Source organism: Eublepharis macularius, chromosome 3 (genome assembly GCF_028583425.1).
Source record: "Eublepharis macularius isolate TG4126 chromosome 3, MPM_Emac_v1.0, whole genome shotgun sequence".
NCBI classification, from domain to species: Eukaryota; Metazoa; Chordata; class Lepidosauria; order Squamata; family Eublepharidae; genus Eublepharis; species Eublepharis macularius.
In genome coordinates this window covers 161,647,033-161,663,028 of record NC_072792.1, presented here as the reverse complement: position 1 = coordinate 161,663,028, position 15,996 = coordinate 161,647,033, and the positions used below count along the sequence as shown (strand labels likewise).

Below are 15,996 nucleotides of genomic sequence, written 5' to 3'. Positions count from 1 at the left end.
AATGTAGCCGTAATTTCATTCAAATTGCAGTGATTTGAGGTATTTGCATTTTTCAATATCCAGACATTATGAAAATTATCAAGTACCTTTGAGCCGTTTATAAAATAATCTTAACACTTTATTGTTTAAAATTATATGTTATAATTTTTACCCACTGCTCAGATGTAATTTACAACTGATTGTTCTCTTTTTCCCCTCATCTTGCAGATTGTGAGTGTCGGAAAGCATGTTAAAGGCTACCATTACATTCTTGCAAACCTGGTAAGACCCTTTCCCCCAAGTAACTTAATGCTTGGCTGCTATAGTTTTCCATGGCCCTGTCAAATTGAGATTCTGCAACTCAGAAGAGTTGGAATGTCATGACTTAACGGAGATCAGCGTTATCTCATGGATAGCCCAGTCTACAACCTAGTTAATGTAGTTGGATCCATGCCACTTTAATTTCATTGATGTTAATTGGAGTGATGGCCTGACCCATTCATAAGATTTACTACAAGAGCAAATAAGTCAGGAAAATAGGCATTCTGTCTGTGGCAGCAAGGCAATGTAACCATCTGTACAGACAATTCTAATTTTTCCAGTTTCAGCTACAAGGGTATCACATTTTTCCAGCTGTAAAAATATTAGTGCTAGGAAAGGCAACTCTGTGCTCGGCTTCTGTATCTGCCCCTAGTATTTTTAAAGGTTAGACATCAATATGGCTTTACTTTACATAGCAAGGGTCATGCCCTATCCTTTACACACAGACTGCACAATTGAATTGGAACATAGGGAGTAGGTCTGTTGAGAAGTAAGTCCCATTTTATTCAAGGGGGCTTACTCCTAGGAAAGTATTCTTTTGATTATAGTCTTAACCTGCAGATACTAATATGTGTTTGGAGCATGTGAGACCCATTACCTGTAAACTGTAAAGGGCCCTAGTGTTTTACAGCACTGCTTTACTTTAGCTCCTCCGTAATTAGTAGTTAAGGACCTATATTTAGTAGAGAAGGACCTAAAATAGATTTATTTTAGCTATTCAGACTCTTGCATTTTACATAAAGTGCACTGTAATCACAAAGCCTGGGTTTACATTTTCCTACCAGTTTAAGATCTTGCACGTGCTAAAAATAGATGAAATGCTTACTGTGTGTGATGACCTAAACATGTGTACAACCTTTAGCTGCTTGCAAGGTCAACAACAAATAAAATTGGTTTGTGTGTGCACCTGTTTAGGGATTCAAGGATATTTCTTTGGAGAGATTTATGCATGGAGGAGCCAATGTCACAGGGTTTCAACTAGTGGATTTCAACACATCTATTGTTGCTAAGCTCATGCAACGGTGGAAAAAGCTGGACCAGAGGGAATACCCAGGATCAGAGACCCCTCCTAAGGTACTTTGTGGCACCATATATCACATTATAATGACTGTTCAAAACGTTGGCTAAGGCAACGCAAGTTTATCTTAGGTGGTTTTCACATGGGGATGGGCTTGCGTGGTTTCCCTGTTGCTGGTGTTGCTGCTGACAAAACAAGTTTCTGTACAGTTTCCACACAGCAAGTTTCCACACATTGTCCCTGCCCCAAGCCCCAGAAGCAGCTGACCCCCACCCCTCCCAGGCTATCAGGTCTTTGACCATTTTTTTTAAATCAGCCCTAGAATATAGTTATATCAATATATCATTATATCAGCAAGTGTACCAGGTTCTGTGAATTCCCAGCTTTCATTTTTAAAAAAGTCTCTAGCCTATTCCATTGCCTTTCCTCCTATATCTCTGCAACAGAAGGGGCTAGAGACTTTTTTTTTTCAAGGAAAGTTGGGAATTCAGGAAAGCTGGTACATGTATTGGTATAATTTGTATCAATATGATGATATTGTAGGGCTGATTTAAAAAAAATAAACTTCTCCATGGGGGGGGGGGGGGTGTAGAATGGCCACTGTGGGGACAGGAAAGGGGAAACAGCTTCTGTGTGGGCTGGAAAATCCAAATTTTCCCACCCCCAGAGCAGCCATCCAGGCTTTATTGAGATCTTTGGCAAAACTTCAGAGGAAACCAGGTTTGAGAAAGATCAGATAAAACCAGAAGAAACCCCAGTAGGGGGATGGATGTACTATGATACTGGAGGGAAGCAGGGAAAAAAATGCTCCCCAACATCATTGAACCCAGGGCAGATAACCTGTGCAGAAATAGCCTTCAGTAACCACTTTAAGATCTGTTATTCAATGTGTTCCAAAGATAGGGCTGTAATGTTCAATCAGTCAAGTCTTTTCACCAATTAAAATCAAGCAGCATCTTTGTATACTATAATCAATTCTTTTAAAAACAAGTACTTACAATAATTAGATGGCAGGTGCCATCTGTCTTAGAAGATACATCCACCCTTTCACCTAGCACAAGAAGAAATGCCTATTCTGAAATGGTGGCTGTCTGAATGTTGGAAGATCTACAGAATGTCTTTGGCTGATTCTGCACACATTGGATAATGCACTTTCAATGCACTTTATCAATCGTTTGAGGTGGATTTTTTGTTCCGCACACAAAAAAATCTGTTCCAAATGATCTATAAAGAGGATTGGAAGTGCATTATCCAACGTGTGCGGAATCACTCTTTGTTGAAGATGCGGGTGCACAAGTTGGGTAGCCTTATGGTTCTTGCATTGTTGCTAATAAGTCGGTCACCGCCATTCTAGGAAAAGGCTAATCTGGTCAATTATTCATGCCCTGGTGACTTCCAGACTAAACAGTTTTAAGGAAATCTCTTTGGGACTTTCTTTGAAAAGTTTTAATGACATTTTCAATGGTGGATACTTGGCTTTTGACAAGGGATACATTACACCTGTGCTTTTGCATTTCCCTGGCTTCCAAGTCTGTTTTCATGCCCAGTTTAAAGTGCTGCTCTTAACATCAAGAATTTAAATGGTTCAGGAGCAGGTTTTCTAAAGACCACCATCTTAAATGCTTAGTGAAAAGCAATTTTTCCCTATTAGTGCTTAGTGAAAAGCAATCCCCCCCCCCCCCATTTTGCTAGGCAAAGGCTTACATACTGGATGCCCAGGAGATTTGAACAGAAATTTGAGATAAAGAAGAATGGCCTCTTTTTATTCTTCTTGGATTTTTTTTAAAGCGACTGTTCTCTGGTCTTTTTTTCTAATGTGGTTTTGGAGTTGAACTTCTCTAATGCCCACCTCGTGAAGATTCTACTATCCTCGTTCAGGATGAAAGCTGCTTAAATTTCACTTAGAAATTCAGTTCAATGGAGGAATCAAATGCTTACGAGTGAATGAATTCCACTAGGGTACAAAAACTCTGTAAAGCTGATATACATTTTTCTCCACTTGATTAGTATACCTCTGCTCTGACCTATGACGGGGTGCTTGTAATGGCCGAGACTTTCCGTAATCTTCGGAGGCAGAAAATTGATATTTCTCGGAGAGGAAATGCTGGCGATTGCCTTGCAAACCCAGCTGCGCCGTGGGGCCAAGGTATTGATATGGAGAGGACACTGAAACAGGTATGATTGTTCCAAGGCTTAATTCTAGCCGCGGGCGGTGCTTTCCTCGTGTCCTAGTCTGGATACAATGTTAGAGCTGCTCGTAAGCTCTTAACATGCCTAATAGTTGTTGGACTATAGCGACTCGTTCATGATCGCTGTTAACTACCTGTAGTACACTTAGTTTGCCGTACAACCCTTATCTCACTTGTCTTCTCAACAGTGTGGCTGTGAGTAGTAAAATTTTACAGGCAGGGAATCAGAAAGCTGAGAAACTTGCTGACGTATCCATAGTAATACGCTGAGTGCTTTGCAACTGCACTTGGGGCCTCTGGGCACAAGGGCAACGCACTGTCTACTAGTAAAGAGTCCAGTAGCACCTTTAAGACTAACCAACTTTACTGTAGCATAAGCTTCCGAGAACCATAGTTCACTTTGTGAGATGCATGATGCATCTGACGAAGAGAACTGTGGTTCTCGAAAGCTTATGCTACTTTAATGTTGGTTAGTCTTAAAGGTGCTACTGGACTCTTTACTATTTTGCTACTACAGGCTAACACGGCTAACTCCTCTGGAGCACTGTCTACTGAATCACACGGGGGCGGGGGGCGGGGGAAGCATCTTAGCTGAGCAACTGCAAACTTCATCCTCTATACTACCATTGCTGTTGCATCACACCATCTAACAAGGAACCATGCACTGCAATCGTAAGCAGAATTACACCCTTCTACGTCCATTGAAGTTAATGGGCTCATAAGATTGTAACTGGCCTTAAAGTTGGGAGTCTGAGAATAACCCAGATAGACTGGCATAGCAGTTGCACACCGAGAAAGAGCTACAGTATTTATCGTATAACTAAACTTGGCTGCACATAGACAGAGGACAATTATTCTGCTCTTTGTATTGAGCTGCCTAGTGGCTACCAATATTTTGTGTTTTACCACATCAACAAAGTTTATTATTTTATTTCTATAGCACCTTTAGTGTGTATAACATGTTACAAAGTAATGTAAGGTAACCTTGTTCAGTTGGTCTGCAGTCATATAATGTTGTTTTATTGCCACATTTATGACTTTACTGCTATGTGTTGTAGAAACTTTTAAAGGGCAGGAGTGTGAAGAGCAGACTAGCTCCTTTTACCATACAGAAGAAAATTCATATAATTAAACAGTAGGGGGATCGTAGTTGATCTTGGTCCCTAATCTATAACATACCTAGCATAACAGTTAAAGCAGCCTTCGATCTAGAAACTCTTTGAGATCCATGTTTTTGGACTGGGCAGTACTAGGGTTATTCCAGTTGGTTGAAAGCTTTCTATATTTTTCTTTAGCTTATTTGCAAACATTTTAGTCGGAAATGTGCAAATTTAATTTCCAGTATGCACCTCAATGTCAGTTTCTCGTCATATATTGAGGAAAGAAAATGAATTTTTATATGATTGTTTAAGAATTATCTGATCTTTTTGCCGCGCTGCATACCAAATTTGTCATCTTGACAGGATAGATAATGTTTGGGGCCTTGTGTAACTCACAAAGGCTTAAAATAATGCCACATGCTTCTCCTTCCTTATTCAATTTTAAAAAAAGAAAGTAATGTGGAGGTATTTTTCACTGTTGTCAGGCTCCCTATTCCTGATTAATATGGACGCTTAGAAGGTTCCAGATCTCTGTCAGAATGATTTAGCCTCTTTGTTTCAAAGCAGGACAGTTGAGTTAGCAGGAGGAGGGAATGAGAAGGATATCCATGCTACAGCAAAATTTAAAATCTTTGCAATTGCAGTTAAGCAAACTCAATGTAAAAAGATGAGACATAAAACAGAAGTGGCTGCTGGCAGGTCTGGGCCTATAAACTGGTGTCTCAGAACAGAAAGTGATTTGGAAACAGAACAAAATGAAGACCACTGCTTACATGCTAATAACAGCTCCTATGGAAAACGATTAAAAAATGAGCACACACACACAGGGCTTTTTTTCAGCTGGAACGCGGTGGAATGGAGTTCTGGAACCTCTTGAAAATGGTCACATGGGTAGTGGTCCCGCCCCCTGATCTCCAGACAGAGGGGAGTTGACATTGCCCTCCACGCCACGGCGCGGAGGGCAATCTAAACTCCCCTCTGTCTGGAGATTAGGGGGCGGGGCCACCAGCCGTGTGACCATTTTCTCCAAGGGCAACCCACAGAGTTCCACCACCTCTTTTCCCAGAAAAAAATCCCTGAGCACACACTCATAAAAAGGTATAACTAAAGCAATATGAGAGGGTCTCAGAAGAGTGACCCTTTCTAAGTATGGGGCTGAATATGGCTTGATGCAAGCTAAGGTTGCCATCTCCAGGTTGGGAAATTCCTGGAGATTTGTGGGGTGGGGCCTAGGAAAGGTGAAATTTGGTGAGGTGTGGGGCATAATGCCATAGACTCCATATTCCCAAACATCCATTTTCTCCAGGGAAACTGATCTCTGTCAGCTGGAGATCAGTTTACTTGTGGGATATCTCCAGCCTCCATATGACAGTTGTTTTGAGCTGGGTCTCCTCTCTCTCTTCATCATCGAGTCAGGTTTACTTGTCTCATCACAACGTGCATTACCTCCACATCACGGCCGGCAGTGTGAGATTTGGGAATGTAACATGGTTAAGTCTTCCTAAAGACAGAGAAGAGAGAGACATTGAAAAAGGGCTGCTGCTTTCCATGGCCTTTTCTAAAAGTGCTCATCTTCAGCATGGAAGCAAGGAAACAAACAGCATGGAAACAACAATGGATGAAGGCCAGCCTACATGTGCCCCTAGGAATCTGTGATCAGATCCCCAGACTTGTAGTTTAGCTGTTTAAAGGACCTCGTATGGATTAGGGCTATAATGCTGAGGGGGGGGCGGAGTTACATCTTCCTGAGCCACTTCCCTGATCAAAAATGTGCCCCCCATGCTGCTTTAAGCCAGTAGGGGAAGAGACAGATACCCTGTATAGTTTTTGTCTTTTTTTGCCTATGAGGGAATCCATTTTCAGTCTGTATTGTGGTTCTCCCTTGGCTGCTTTTGGCAGCTAAACTTTGTGTTTGGGTATTGGATCATGTTCTCAGTGTCCTCTTGGTAGTTTGGTGCTCATTTTCTTCTATAAGATTCCTGAAGAAGACAAAAGGTTTTTTAAAAATGACAAAAAATGGGCTTCTCTCATCGATCCCCAATGCTGACCATCATTGCAAATTGTGGGATGCGCAGTCTTTAACATTACAGGGATGTGCTAGCTCTCTTTCTCGTGCCCTTTATCAAGATGCTTCCTGAGAAGGGTCCAGGATGGACCTCATCTCTTCCCTGGCAATATATATACATACACACACACACACACACACACACACACACACACACACACACACACACTATACTATACTATACTATACTATACTATACTATATATATAGTATACTATACTATATACTATAGTATACTATACTATACTATAGTATAGTATACTATAGTATATATATCCGATCCGATCTATATATATCCGATCCGATCTATATATCTATATCTATATATCTATATCTATATCTATCTATATAGATATAGATATAGATATAGATATAGATATAGATATAGATATAGATATAGATATAGATATAGATATAGATCCGATCCAAGCCATATATATAAAAAATGGAGTCATAATGAACTGCATAATCCAGGATATGCAGTTTTTTAAGGCTGTTTTGGTTCTGATGTGTAACTCCAATAGGGAATAAAAAGGAATATGTTAACTTTCTTCATAATAATGAATAGTAGCTTTTATTTATGACATTGTATCTTACCTTGCACTTCTTTCATTATTTAAGAAAGGTGCCTACATGGAGGTTTTAGTGATATGCAGATTTATTTGAATTCTGTCAAAATTTTACATTATTATTGATTGACAGGCCTGTTTATAAGACTGACTGGCTGTTTTGTGACTTGCAATGATGTGACTCTTCATCAGCCACACGTGTTGACTTTATTTCTAATTTTTAAGGTTCGAATACAAGGACTAACCGGAAACGTCCAGTTTGACCACTATGGCCGCAGAGTCAATTATTCGATGGATGTGTTTGAATTGAAGAGCACAGGTCTTCGAAAGGTTTGTACCACTTCAACATCCTTGCTTAACTAGTATAATACACCAAACATGGGGCTGCTCTTAAGGAAATTTATATTGACTGAAAATGTAGCTACCTGTTTGTTAATAGAGGTAAGCCAATATGGATTTATTACACACCTGTTCTAAAACTTCATCATTGGTTGCAATTTTTTTCTGGGCTCTCTTTAAGAAGCTGCTTTTAAAAATCATCATAACCTGGCGCCCACAAACCTGACCGTTGCCGCCGGTTTGTCTATTTATTTCTATGCAGTTGTTTATAGTAATTGTATCACACAATTCAATAACATCTGTATTGATGGTTGTTGTGGACTTGGCATTGTAGTTCCTGACATTTCGCCAGCAGCTGTGACTGGCATCTTCAGAGGTGTAGCACCAAAAGACAGAGATCTCTCAGTGTCACAGTCTTCGACAAAACATCTGTATTGCTTAAGTGCAGTGCCCAACACAGGAAATGAGATCAGTGTTAACAGATTATTCCATGAATTTATGCAGTTCTCATGTGACAAGGCATGGGATCTGTGCTTTTTTTTGCAAAGATGGGAACTTGCATTTGTCACTACATTTTTTCACACTAACAGAGATGTCACAAACATAGTAATGTAAGGTACATAGGAGCAGCCAGGTAGCATATTAAAGTTACATGACTTACCTGGGGCGCTCAGTTGCGGCCATCGGGGTGGTGGTGGTGTGTGTGTGCATCATGGCAACTGCCATATTCACGGTGCAGGTTCCCCCAGTTCAAATTCCTGACTAGTCAATCAGGGCTGACTGGCAGGGTTCCTTGGGCACGGAGCTAGGCAATGAACCTGAAAGGTGCAGTTTCCTCTCAGGTCCACTGCCAAGGTCTATAAGGAAGGGTGGCCCCACCCCTCATAACTTGGCTTGCAACAGGCATCCTACTCAGCCCTCCCTTGCATTTTCAGCTTCTAGGCCACTATTCAAAGCGTGGCTACTATGGAGATCTTGGTGCATGCCATTGGGGTTTTCCAGGGACATTGCTGTAACTGTTTTTCATGGTCACAACTTTGGGTTTGGGCATTGGGCACAAATCCTTTTGGGGGGAGACAGGGCCTGCAAGCCCATTTTCCCCACCAAGGGGATCTCTTTAAGGGATCCAGGGAGTGATGCATAGTAGGTGCATGCCCAGCTCGGGGGCTGTCATGGCATCCTCACTCCCAGGTGGCAGAGGATCCCTACAGAGGTGTCCACTTACATGGAATCCCAATATCTGTCATCTTGTGGTTCCCACCCTCAGCAGGTGGACAGAGGAGGCATGGTGGGTTATTGGCTGGTAGGTGGGTCAGCCGATGTTCGGATGCTTGCCCTGTGCATCACCAGTGCTCCACAAGCTATGTACCAATAAAGTTGTGTCCTCCTTTAACTCCAGCTAAGATCGTTCCATATGTTTTGTCTCCTTGTGCTCACCTCCCCCCATTAGAGATGGGCACAAATCAAAATACGAACCAAAGTTCAGTACGAACCAGGTTTTTGAACCAGCAGTTCATCAGAGCCCATTTTTGACAAACCACCACAAACTTTAGGACGGTTCATTTGGTTCTTTTTTGGTTCATCACTGCAGACAGCCTGGCACTGATCAATCCATTTCCTAGGCAACGGGAGATGGGATTTCTGCAGACCTTCTGCTGACCCAGAAGTGACCTTTTCACAAACCAAACAAACCAGTTCACAAACCAGGGCAGGTTCGTGAAAGTTCATGGTTTGTGGTTCATGAAACACGACGAACTATGAACTACCCGGTTTGTTTTTTTTCCTGGTTCATGCCAATTTCTAATTTTTTAATTGTTCAGAATTTTAGAGTAAGTAATCTGGAATAAGAACCAGGAGAATTTGCTCTATGCTTTCATTTGTAATTACAATCCAGCTGAGTCTTTCTAGTTCCAGTTCCATGGGGAAAGAATGTGCTGTTTACAGAGAAGATGTATGTCTGTGAAACAAAACACAGTTGATTGTAGCAATGTCCAGTTCCTGTTAATCTTTGTAGGAACATCTGAAGCTGCCATATCTGGCCCTTTTCAGTGGTGGCTCCTCGCTTGTGGAGTGCCCTTCCCCTTGAGGCTCACCTCACGACATCACAAGAGCTGCTAGTAATGACCCTTCCGAGAAGCAAGTCTTGGGGCGGAGTGGCCCATCTAACAATTAAATAATATTGCATTTATTTATTGCATTTATTGGAACATTTATTTAATGATGGAATGGAATCCATCATTGGGTAACGAGATCTCCTTCAGTTGGAGCAGGCAGGTAGGGGCCATTTTTAAAATTATTATTTTTGGTTCAGTGCTGGAAATAGGGGAACATTGCCTAAAGACTACAGACATTTTGAGTCCTTCATAAGAGAAAGGCAGGTTAAAAATTGATTTAAGTAAATTAATAAATGTTTTCTAAATTCACAGTGAATCATCTGGAAATTGTAGTTTGGGAAATATAAACCTCAGTTATCCCAATTTCTTGTGCACATACAAGTTGCACTTTCAAAATGTATCTGGCTGCCATCATCCCTTCTCAGTATATCACAACCATTTTTCCCAGTCTTTGAATGCATCATAAGATGAATACAGGCACTGCAAATGGATGTGTTCTGTGAACTACTTCTGATTCAATTCCATGAGTGCTTATGAATTATACCTAACTACATCCTTTGTCATGCAGTCTTGTACAGCTCCCTGGAAGCTTTGCACAGTGGTTTCCTGATATTTTTTCTTGCTCTTATGTCTACACACTGTGATTCTTCTTTCAAATGCCCTGGAATGCTGTTAGGACACGCCCTCATCCTTAAACCACAGAAACGGCACCAGAGGCATTTTAAAAATTCCAATAACTAACTAGTTTATTTACTTTAGAGGGGAAAGGTCAGGTTAAATCAGGGGTTGAAAATTTCTGAGATAATTCAACACTTATATATCTCTCTGAGGTAAAATCAGAACATACACAGACTTCAGTTCTTATGCTCTTCAAAGATACTTAAAGGCTAATGTTTTGAGGCTTTGGTTCCCTTGTTTTTCCCCAAGCCACTCTAGTATATATACATTCTTTTAGTATTCTCTTTCTGTTCTGGAGTTGGGAATGCTTGTCCCCACTTTCTAGTACCCCAATTCCTTTCTCTTTACCTTTCCTTCAGTTAACTGAATCTGAAGGTCGCCAGTTTCCAACTACACTTGACCAGGCATCTCTTCACTCTCCAGAGCTACCTCCCTGTTTGACTAGGTAGGCAAAATCTCCTCTCCTTTGAAGATCTACCCCTTTCTTTGGCCCATTTGGGAGTCTGCATCTACCTCCCAAACCTCCTTGCCAACTCTTCCCAGTTCTCCTGTCAGTGGTAAACTGCTCTTCTCTAGGACTCTGTTTCCCAACTCTTCACACTGGATCTCTCTCCCTCTCTGCTATGACTAAAAACAGCCCCTCCTCTTTCCAGCTCATGCTACCCAATCAGATGCCTTGGAGTTGCCTGCCACTCAAACTCTCTGATTCTTTGAGAGATTAACTCTTAACAGTCCTGCAGCTGTGTGTGTACAGCACTTCCAGGCTTTTTTAAAACATGCAACTTGTCACAGCTGTGTTCTTAGGACTTCAAACTACAGAAGATGAATAATATTTATCAGTCTGGTATTGCCTCGGAGAACCGCTTCCAGTTCCTATGAAAACTGGGCATGGTATTTTCAATTGGCCATAGCTCTATAGGTGGCTGCCAGGTGCAGGTCTGCAGGCAAGTCATCCCCCCTCTTGCACGTGTCTAGCATTTGTTACTTCCCCTACTTCACTTGCTGTACCAACGTTCTGATCAAGGACAGGTCACCAGAGACAAGCACAATTGAACTAATAGGTTTCCACTTCTATTGCCAAATGACATTGCTATTTCCTGTGGTTTGTATATACCACAATTTATTATTCTTTCAGCAGTATCAGTTCAGGACACCCCCTTTCCTCACATCTGTCACAATATTTGTGTGAGAGTGGAGAGAAGAGAACAAGTAGTCCCCCCCCCCACCCTACCCCGTACTTGGGTGTTTATTAATAGAACACGCACAGGGTGTTCAGCTGCTCAAAGATCTGTATTCATTTATTTGATTAAATTTTCATCCTGTCCCTCCCAGTTTGGGCTTTTTAAAAAATTGGGTCAGCGAGGCACTGAGGTGGTGGCAGCAGTCTTTCACATCTCCAAGGCTCAAAATGTTATTAGTGGGATGAAGTCAGTGCCTTGAAGTGAACTGTTCGTTTTTTGCCTTTATTATTGAAAGCTCTTGCAGAATGTTGAAGATGGCATGATGAGAACACGCACTCATCCAGCCATTGCTTCTAGTAAACAGGTTTTGCAGGATCAAAAGACTATAAAATAGAAAAAGCAGCTGTTGAGTGGGTTGAATTTCCACCCAGCTGTGTCTGAGATCTGAAGCACCATTTCAAGGTGTTCCAGGAGCGAGGGTCAGTCGGGACTGAATATGAATATGATGGTTTTGTTGATGTACAAAAGGATTCAGTCAATACTGGAAAGCATTAGGGGCATCGTGGCGCCTGAAGGTAATTATATGGAACTGAATCAGACCTTGTGTAAAGGCCATCTTCTCCTGATCTTCCAGATGGGTTGGCACTTGCCAGTAGATATTGATGAGCTCCAGCGCTGTCAATTCTGGGCAGCTCCAAAAGGGTTGATAAGGAGGTTGACTCTGAGCATGGGGTATAGACTGTTTTCTTTAACTCTCTGTAATCAGTGCATCATGCTTTAGGAAAAGCACAATCACAAGGTGCTGTGTGATGGCTCAGCAACCCTGTTGCAAGCAACATCTCTGAGGTCTCTTGGGCCACCTCTTCTCAGTGTTCCTATGGCTTTTCATCAGCCTGGGCCACCAGTCTGGGCTCCATGGAGAGAATGTTCTGTGCTACCATGGTCAACTCAGCCCCCTCTCCCCCTCCCTGCAGCAGTTCCCCAGCAAGCCAGGGATTCCCCCTGCTCCCAGACAATAGTACTTTGAAACTAACCCAATAAATTTAAAATAAATAGGACATTGAATTACATTTATTTACATTAATTACATGATCCCATCCTTCCTCCAAAGATCTTATGCCATACCCAGCCCACCTTTTTAACATTACACCAATGATTTGAAATAGGGCAGGCTTAAGAAACGGCAACTGGCTCAATGTCACCCAGTAAGTGTGGCTGAACGGGGGCTTGGAACCAGTTCTTCCTGATCAGAGTCTGGCCCTCCAGCCACAACACAACACTGGTTCACATTTTATGAGTAAAATTAATTGTTCCTGTAGGCTTCAAACCTTTCCTTCTTTTTGTTACTCAAAAACGTGCAAAACCAGAAATAAAATAAGGGGGGGAAATCATGTTTGGATATATCGTGGCCAATGATGCCTCTTCTGTGCCATTGCCAATTAACTTTTGCCTATTTCTAGCCTAAATATTCAACTACAACAAGATTGTTTTAGGTATGTCGCCAAGTTGGTGTGCAGTGGAACAGCAGGATTTGAGTCCAGTGGCACCTGAGAGACTGACAAGATTTTCTGGGTATAAGCTTTCAAGAGTCAGAGCTCTCTTCTTTTGTATCTGAAGAAGAGAGCTTTGACTCTCAAAAACTTGTTGGTCTCTCAAGCGCCAGTGGACTCAAATCCTGATGTTCAACTACAACAAGAAAGTCTACACAAGAAACTTGTTTGAGCCGATACCTCTCAACAGGTCTAACTCTCCCCCCCCCCGCTGCGCACACACATTACAATCCCTGATGGTATATGTTCATTCATGCTCAAGTTAGAAAGAGAAGAAATCCTCTGATTTTCTGAGTGAAATTCCCTGTCTGTGTATATGTTTTATATAGTTCTTTAGGACTCCACACAGCCTGATGTTCTGTAAAACCTAATATTAGTTATTGTATTTGGGGGCTTTTTTGGAGATATTGATTGCTAAAGACATGAGTACTGGGAATTGTTTAATACTGAGCCAGCAGATAGATTTTAAGTTTGTACTCCTAACATCCCTTAGCAACATTGCAGGAAATAACTGTAGCAAAGAATGTAAGCTATATTAATTGAGTAAGGACCAGTAAGAGGTACCAAAGAACTGCAATGCGGAAAACGGTGCTATCCTTTGGTACATGTTTGCCTCTTGCTAAAATGGCAGAATAGCATGCCTCTAAGGGCAATAAACAGTTGCAATACCAGACATACCGTGAGTGATTATTCCAAAGATGGGAGAGGGAAAGGAAGAACTGAGATGACTGGATGAAAACCGTGGGAATCCTCTCTTTGCTTCTGTCAAGTGTCTCAAGAATTTACATTCTGTTCCAAAGGTAAAACTGGACAGGGATCTTCCAAATAACAGCCACCACAAGCAGTTTCCTTGCTTGAACAGTGTAATGTGGGAGAGGTGCAGTTCACCGAAGAGAAGGAGCAAGCTCAGTGCATGGGTTGGTTCTGCATTATACCGCTCACACAAGTAGACCAGAAGGAAGACACTTGTGTTTGGATATCCCAGATAATCACTTTCTCTATACACACTGTCTTCAGTCTAACTTTAATTGAGCTTTAACAACAACAACATTCAATTTATATACTGCCCTTCAGAACAACTTAACACCCACTCAGAGCAGTTTGTGAAGTATGCTATTATTATCCCCCAAACAACAATCACCCTGTGAGGTGGGTGGGGCTGAGAGGGCTGTGACTGACCCAAGGTCACTCAGGTGGCTTCGAGTGGAGGAGTGGGGAATCAAACCTGTTTCTCCAGATTAGAGCCCCACTGCTCTTAACCACTACATCCAACTGGCTCTCTGTTAAATAACTAGTTAAATAACTAGTTTGTACCCTGATCATATGATTGCTTACTCTGAAGTAAGTCTCATTTAATTCAGTTGGACTTTAAGTATATATAGGACCACGCATAAGTCCCCTTAGACTAAGTGGTAAAAGTGTGTGTGGAAGGGGAGGCAGCATAGTATAGCCTGATTTGGTCAAATCTCAGAAGGTAAGCAGAGTTGGTACTTGGATGAGAACCAGCAAGGAAGACTCTGCAGAGGAAGGCAGTGGCAAACCACCTCTGCTTCTCACTCGCCTTGAAAGTCCCTTGCTGTCACCGCCATAAGTCAGTTGCAGCTTAGCAGCACATATGCATATAAAAGTATATATAAAGATGAAAATTTTTATATATAAAGTATATATAAGTGTGCATCTGTTTGTTTCAGATTGGTTACTGGAGTGACATGGATAAATTAGTTCTGATCCAACACGAGCCAACAATGGGAAATGACACATCGGCTCTTGAAAACCGAACTGTAATTGTAACCACAATCATGGTAAGTTTATGTCTGGCATACATAGGCCTACAAGCATTTTTTTTCCTGGTTGCCCACAAATTTGCCCACACTGTTTGAACAGAGGAATGAGGAAGGAAATATCTAACGTGTTCTAACCATTGCTGCTGTCTACAAAAATCTTATCCTCCGATCAAATGAGGCAAACCTTTTTTATTCCTTTTTTTTTTTTTGAAAAAAATAAAATCTTGTTCCATTCAAACATTCGTAAGAAACTAAAATGAATTTAGGTAGTCTCTGTGATGTGTGGCAAAAAATTAAAAAGTTTTGAGGAGGAAAACTAGCTCTTTGTAACATAGCTGTCACTCTTTAACACATAAATTGCGCAGCATGCAGCATGCAGGCGTCTTGATCCTTTCAGTAATATCATGAGCCAAAGTAGTTAGCCCAGTTGAAAGTGGTAAATTTATATTCCTATACTGTTTACAATGGCAAATGCATAATGAGAATTTCTTCTTACACAAGCCACTTATCAGGCACCATTTCTCTATTTTCCAAGGCCAACAAAATGCAATAAAGATCCAGCAAAAGTTAAGCCTTTATAAGTCCCATTGATTACGGTGCAAAGAGTTTAAGCAGGTGCTTATTTCTCCTGTTACAAGCCGTGGGATTCAAAGGTGCTTAACTGGGTCTGAATCATGGCCAGAGTGGGCATTTTAAATATATATATTTTACTGACACCTTCTCAATTCAAAAGAGTTCCACAGAGCTGAACGAAATGCAAATGCTTTATTAATTCACAATTACCAGCAATGATAAAAGGAATCCTACAGATCTCAGAATTGTTTTGTTTCATAGGAAGCCATATGGATATACCTCTTAAACAGAATAGCTAATACATTTTCTTTTCTTCTGAAGCCAGATATGCCCTTTAAACAGGATGTGTGTCAAAGCAGACTGGCAAAGGATGACCTTTACCTGACTACTTTTAAACTTTTGAAACTCAGTTCACTACCATTAGACAAGGTGTTTTTTGTTTTGTTTTGTTTGCTTTTATGAGCATTTTCAGATTTAAACCTGATGCAATATTCTTCATGGTGTTAGCATTCGTTAACCAGATTTTTAAAAAAAAA

General features: G+C 41.2%; 1 protein-coding gene across 3 annotated transcripts in view; it reads left to right on the top strand.

Annotated features, from left to right (window-relative positions):
* GRIA4 (glutamate ionotropic receptor AMPA type subunit 4) overlaps positions 1–15,996 on the top strand; it is a 292,202-nt gene that overhangs the window by 211,222 nt on the left and 64,984 nt on the right. For all 3 annotated transcript variants that reach the window (XM_054973264.1, XM_054973263.1, XM_054973265.1), the window contains exons 5-9: positions 208–261; positions 1,216–1,374; positions 3,326–3,493; positions 7,467–7,571; positions 14,795–14,905. In XM_054973264.1, coding sequence (XP_054829239.1) covers positions 208–261; positions 1,216–1,374; positions 3,326–3,493; positions 7,467–7,571; positions 14,795–14,905 — 597 coding nt within the window. The remainder of the gene's footprint in view (positions 1–207; positions 262–1,215; positions 1,375–3,325; positions 3,494–7,466; positions 7,572–14,794; positions 14,906–15,996) is intronic.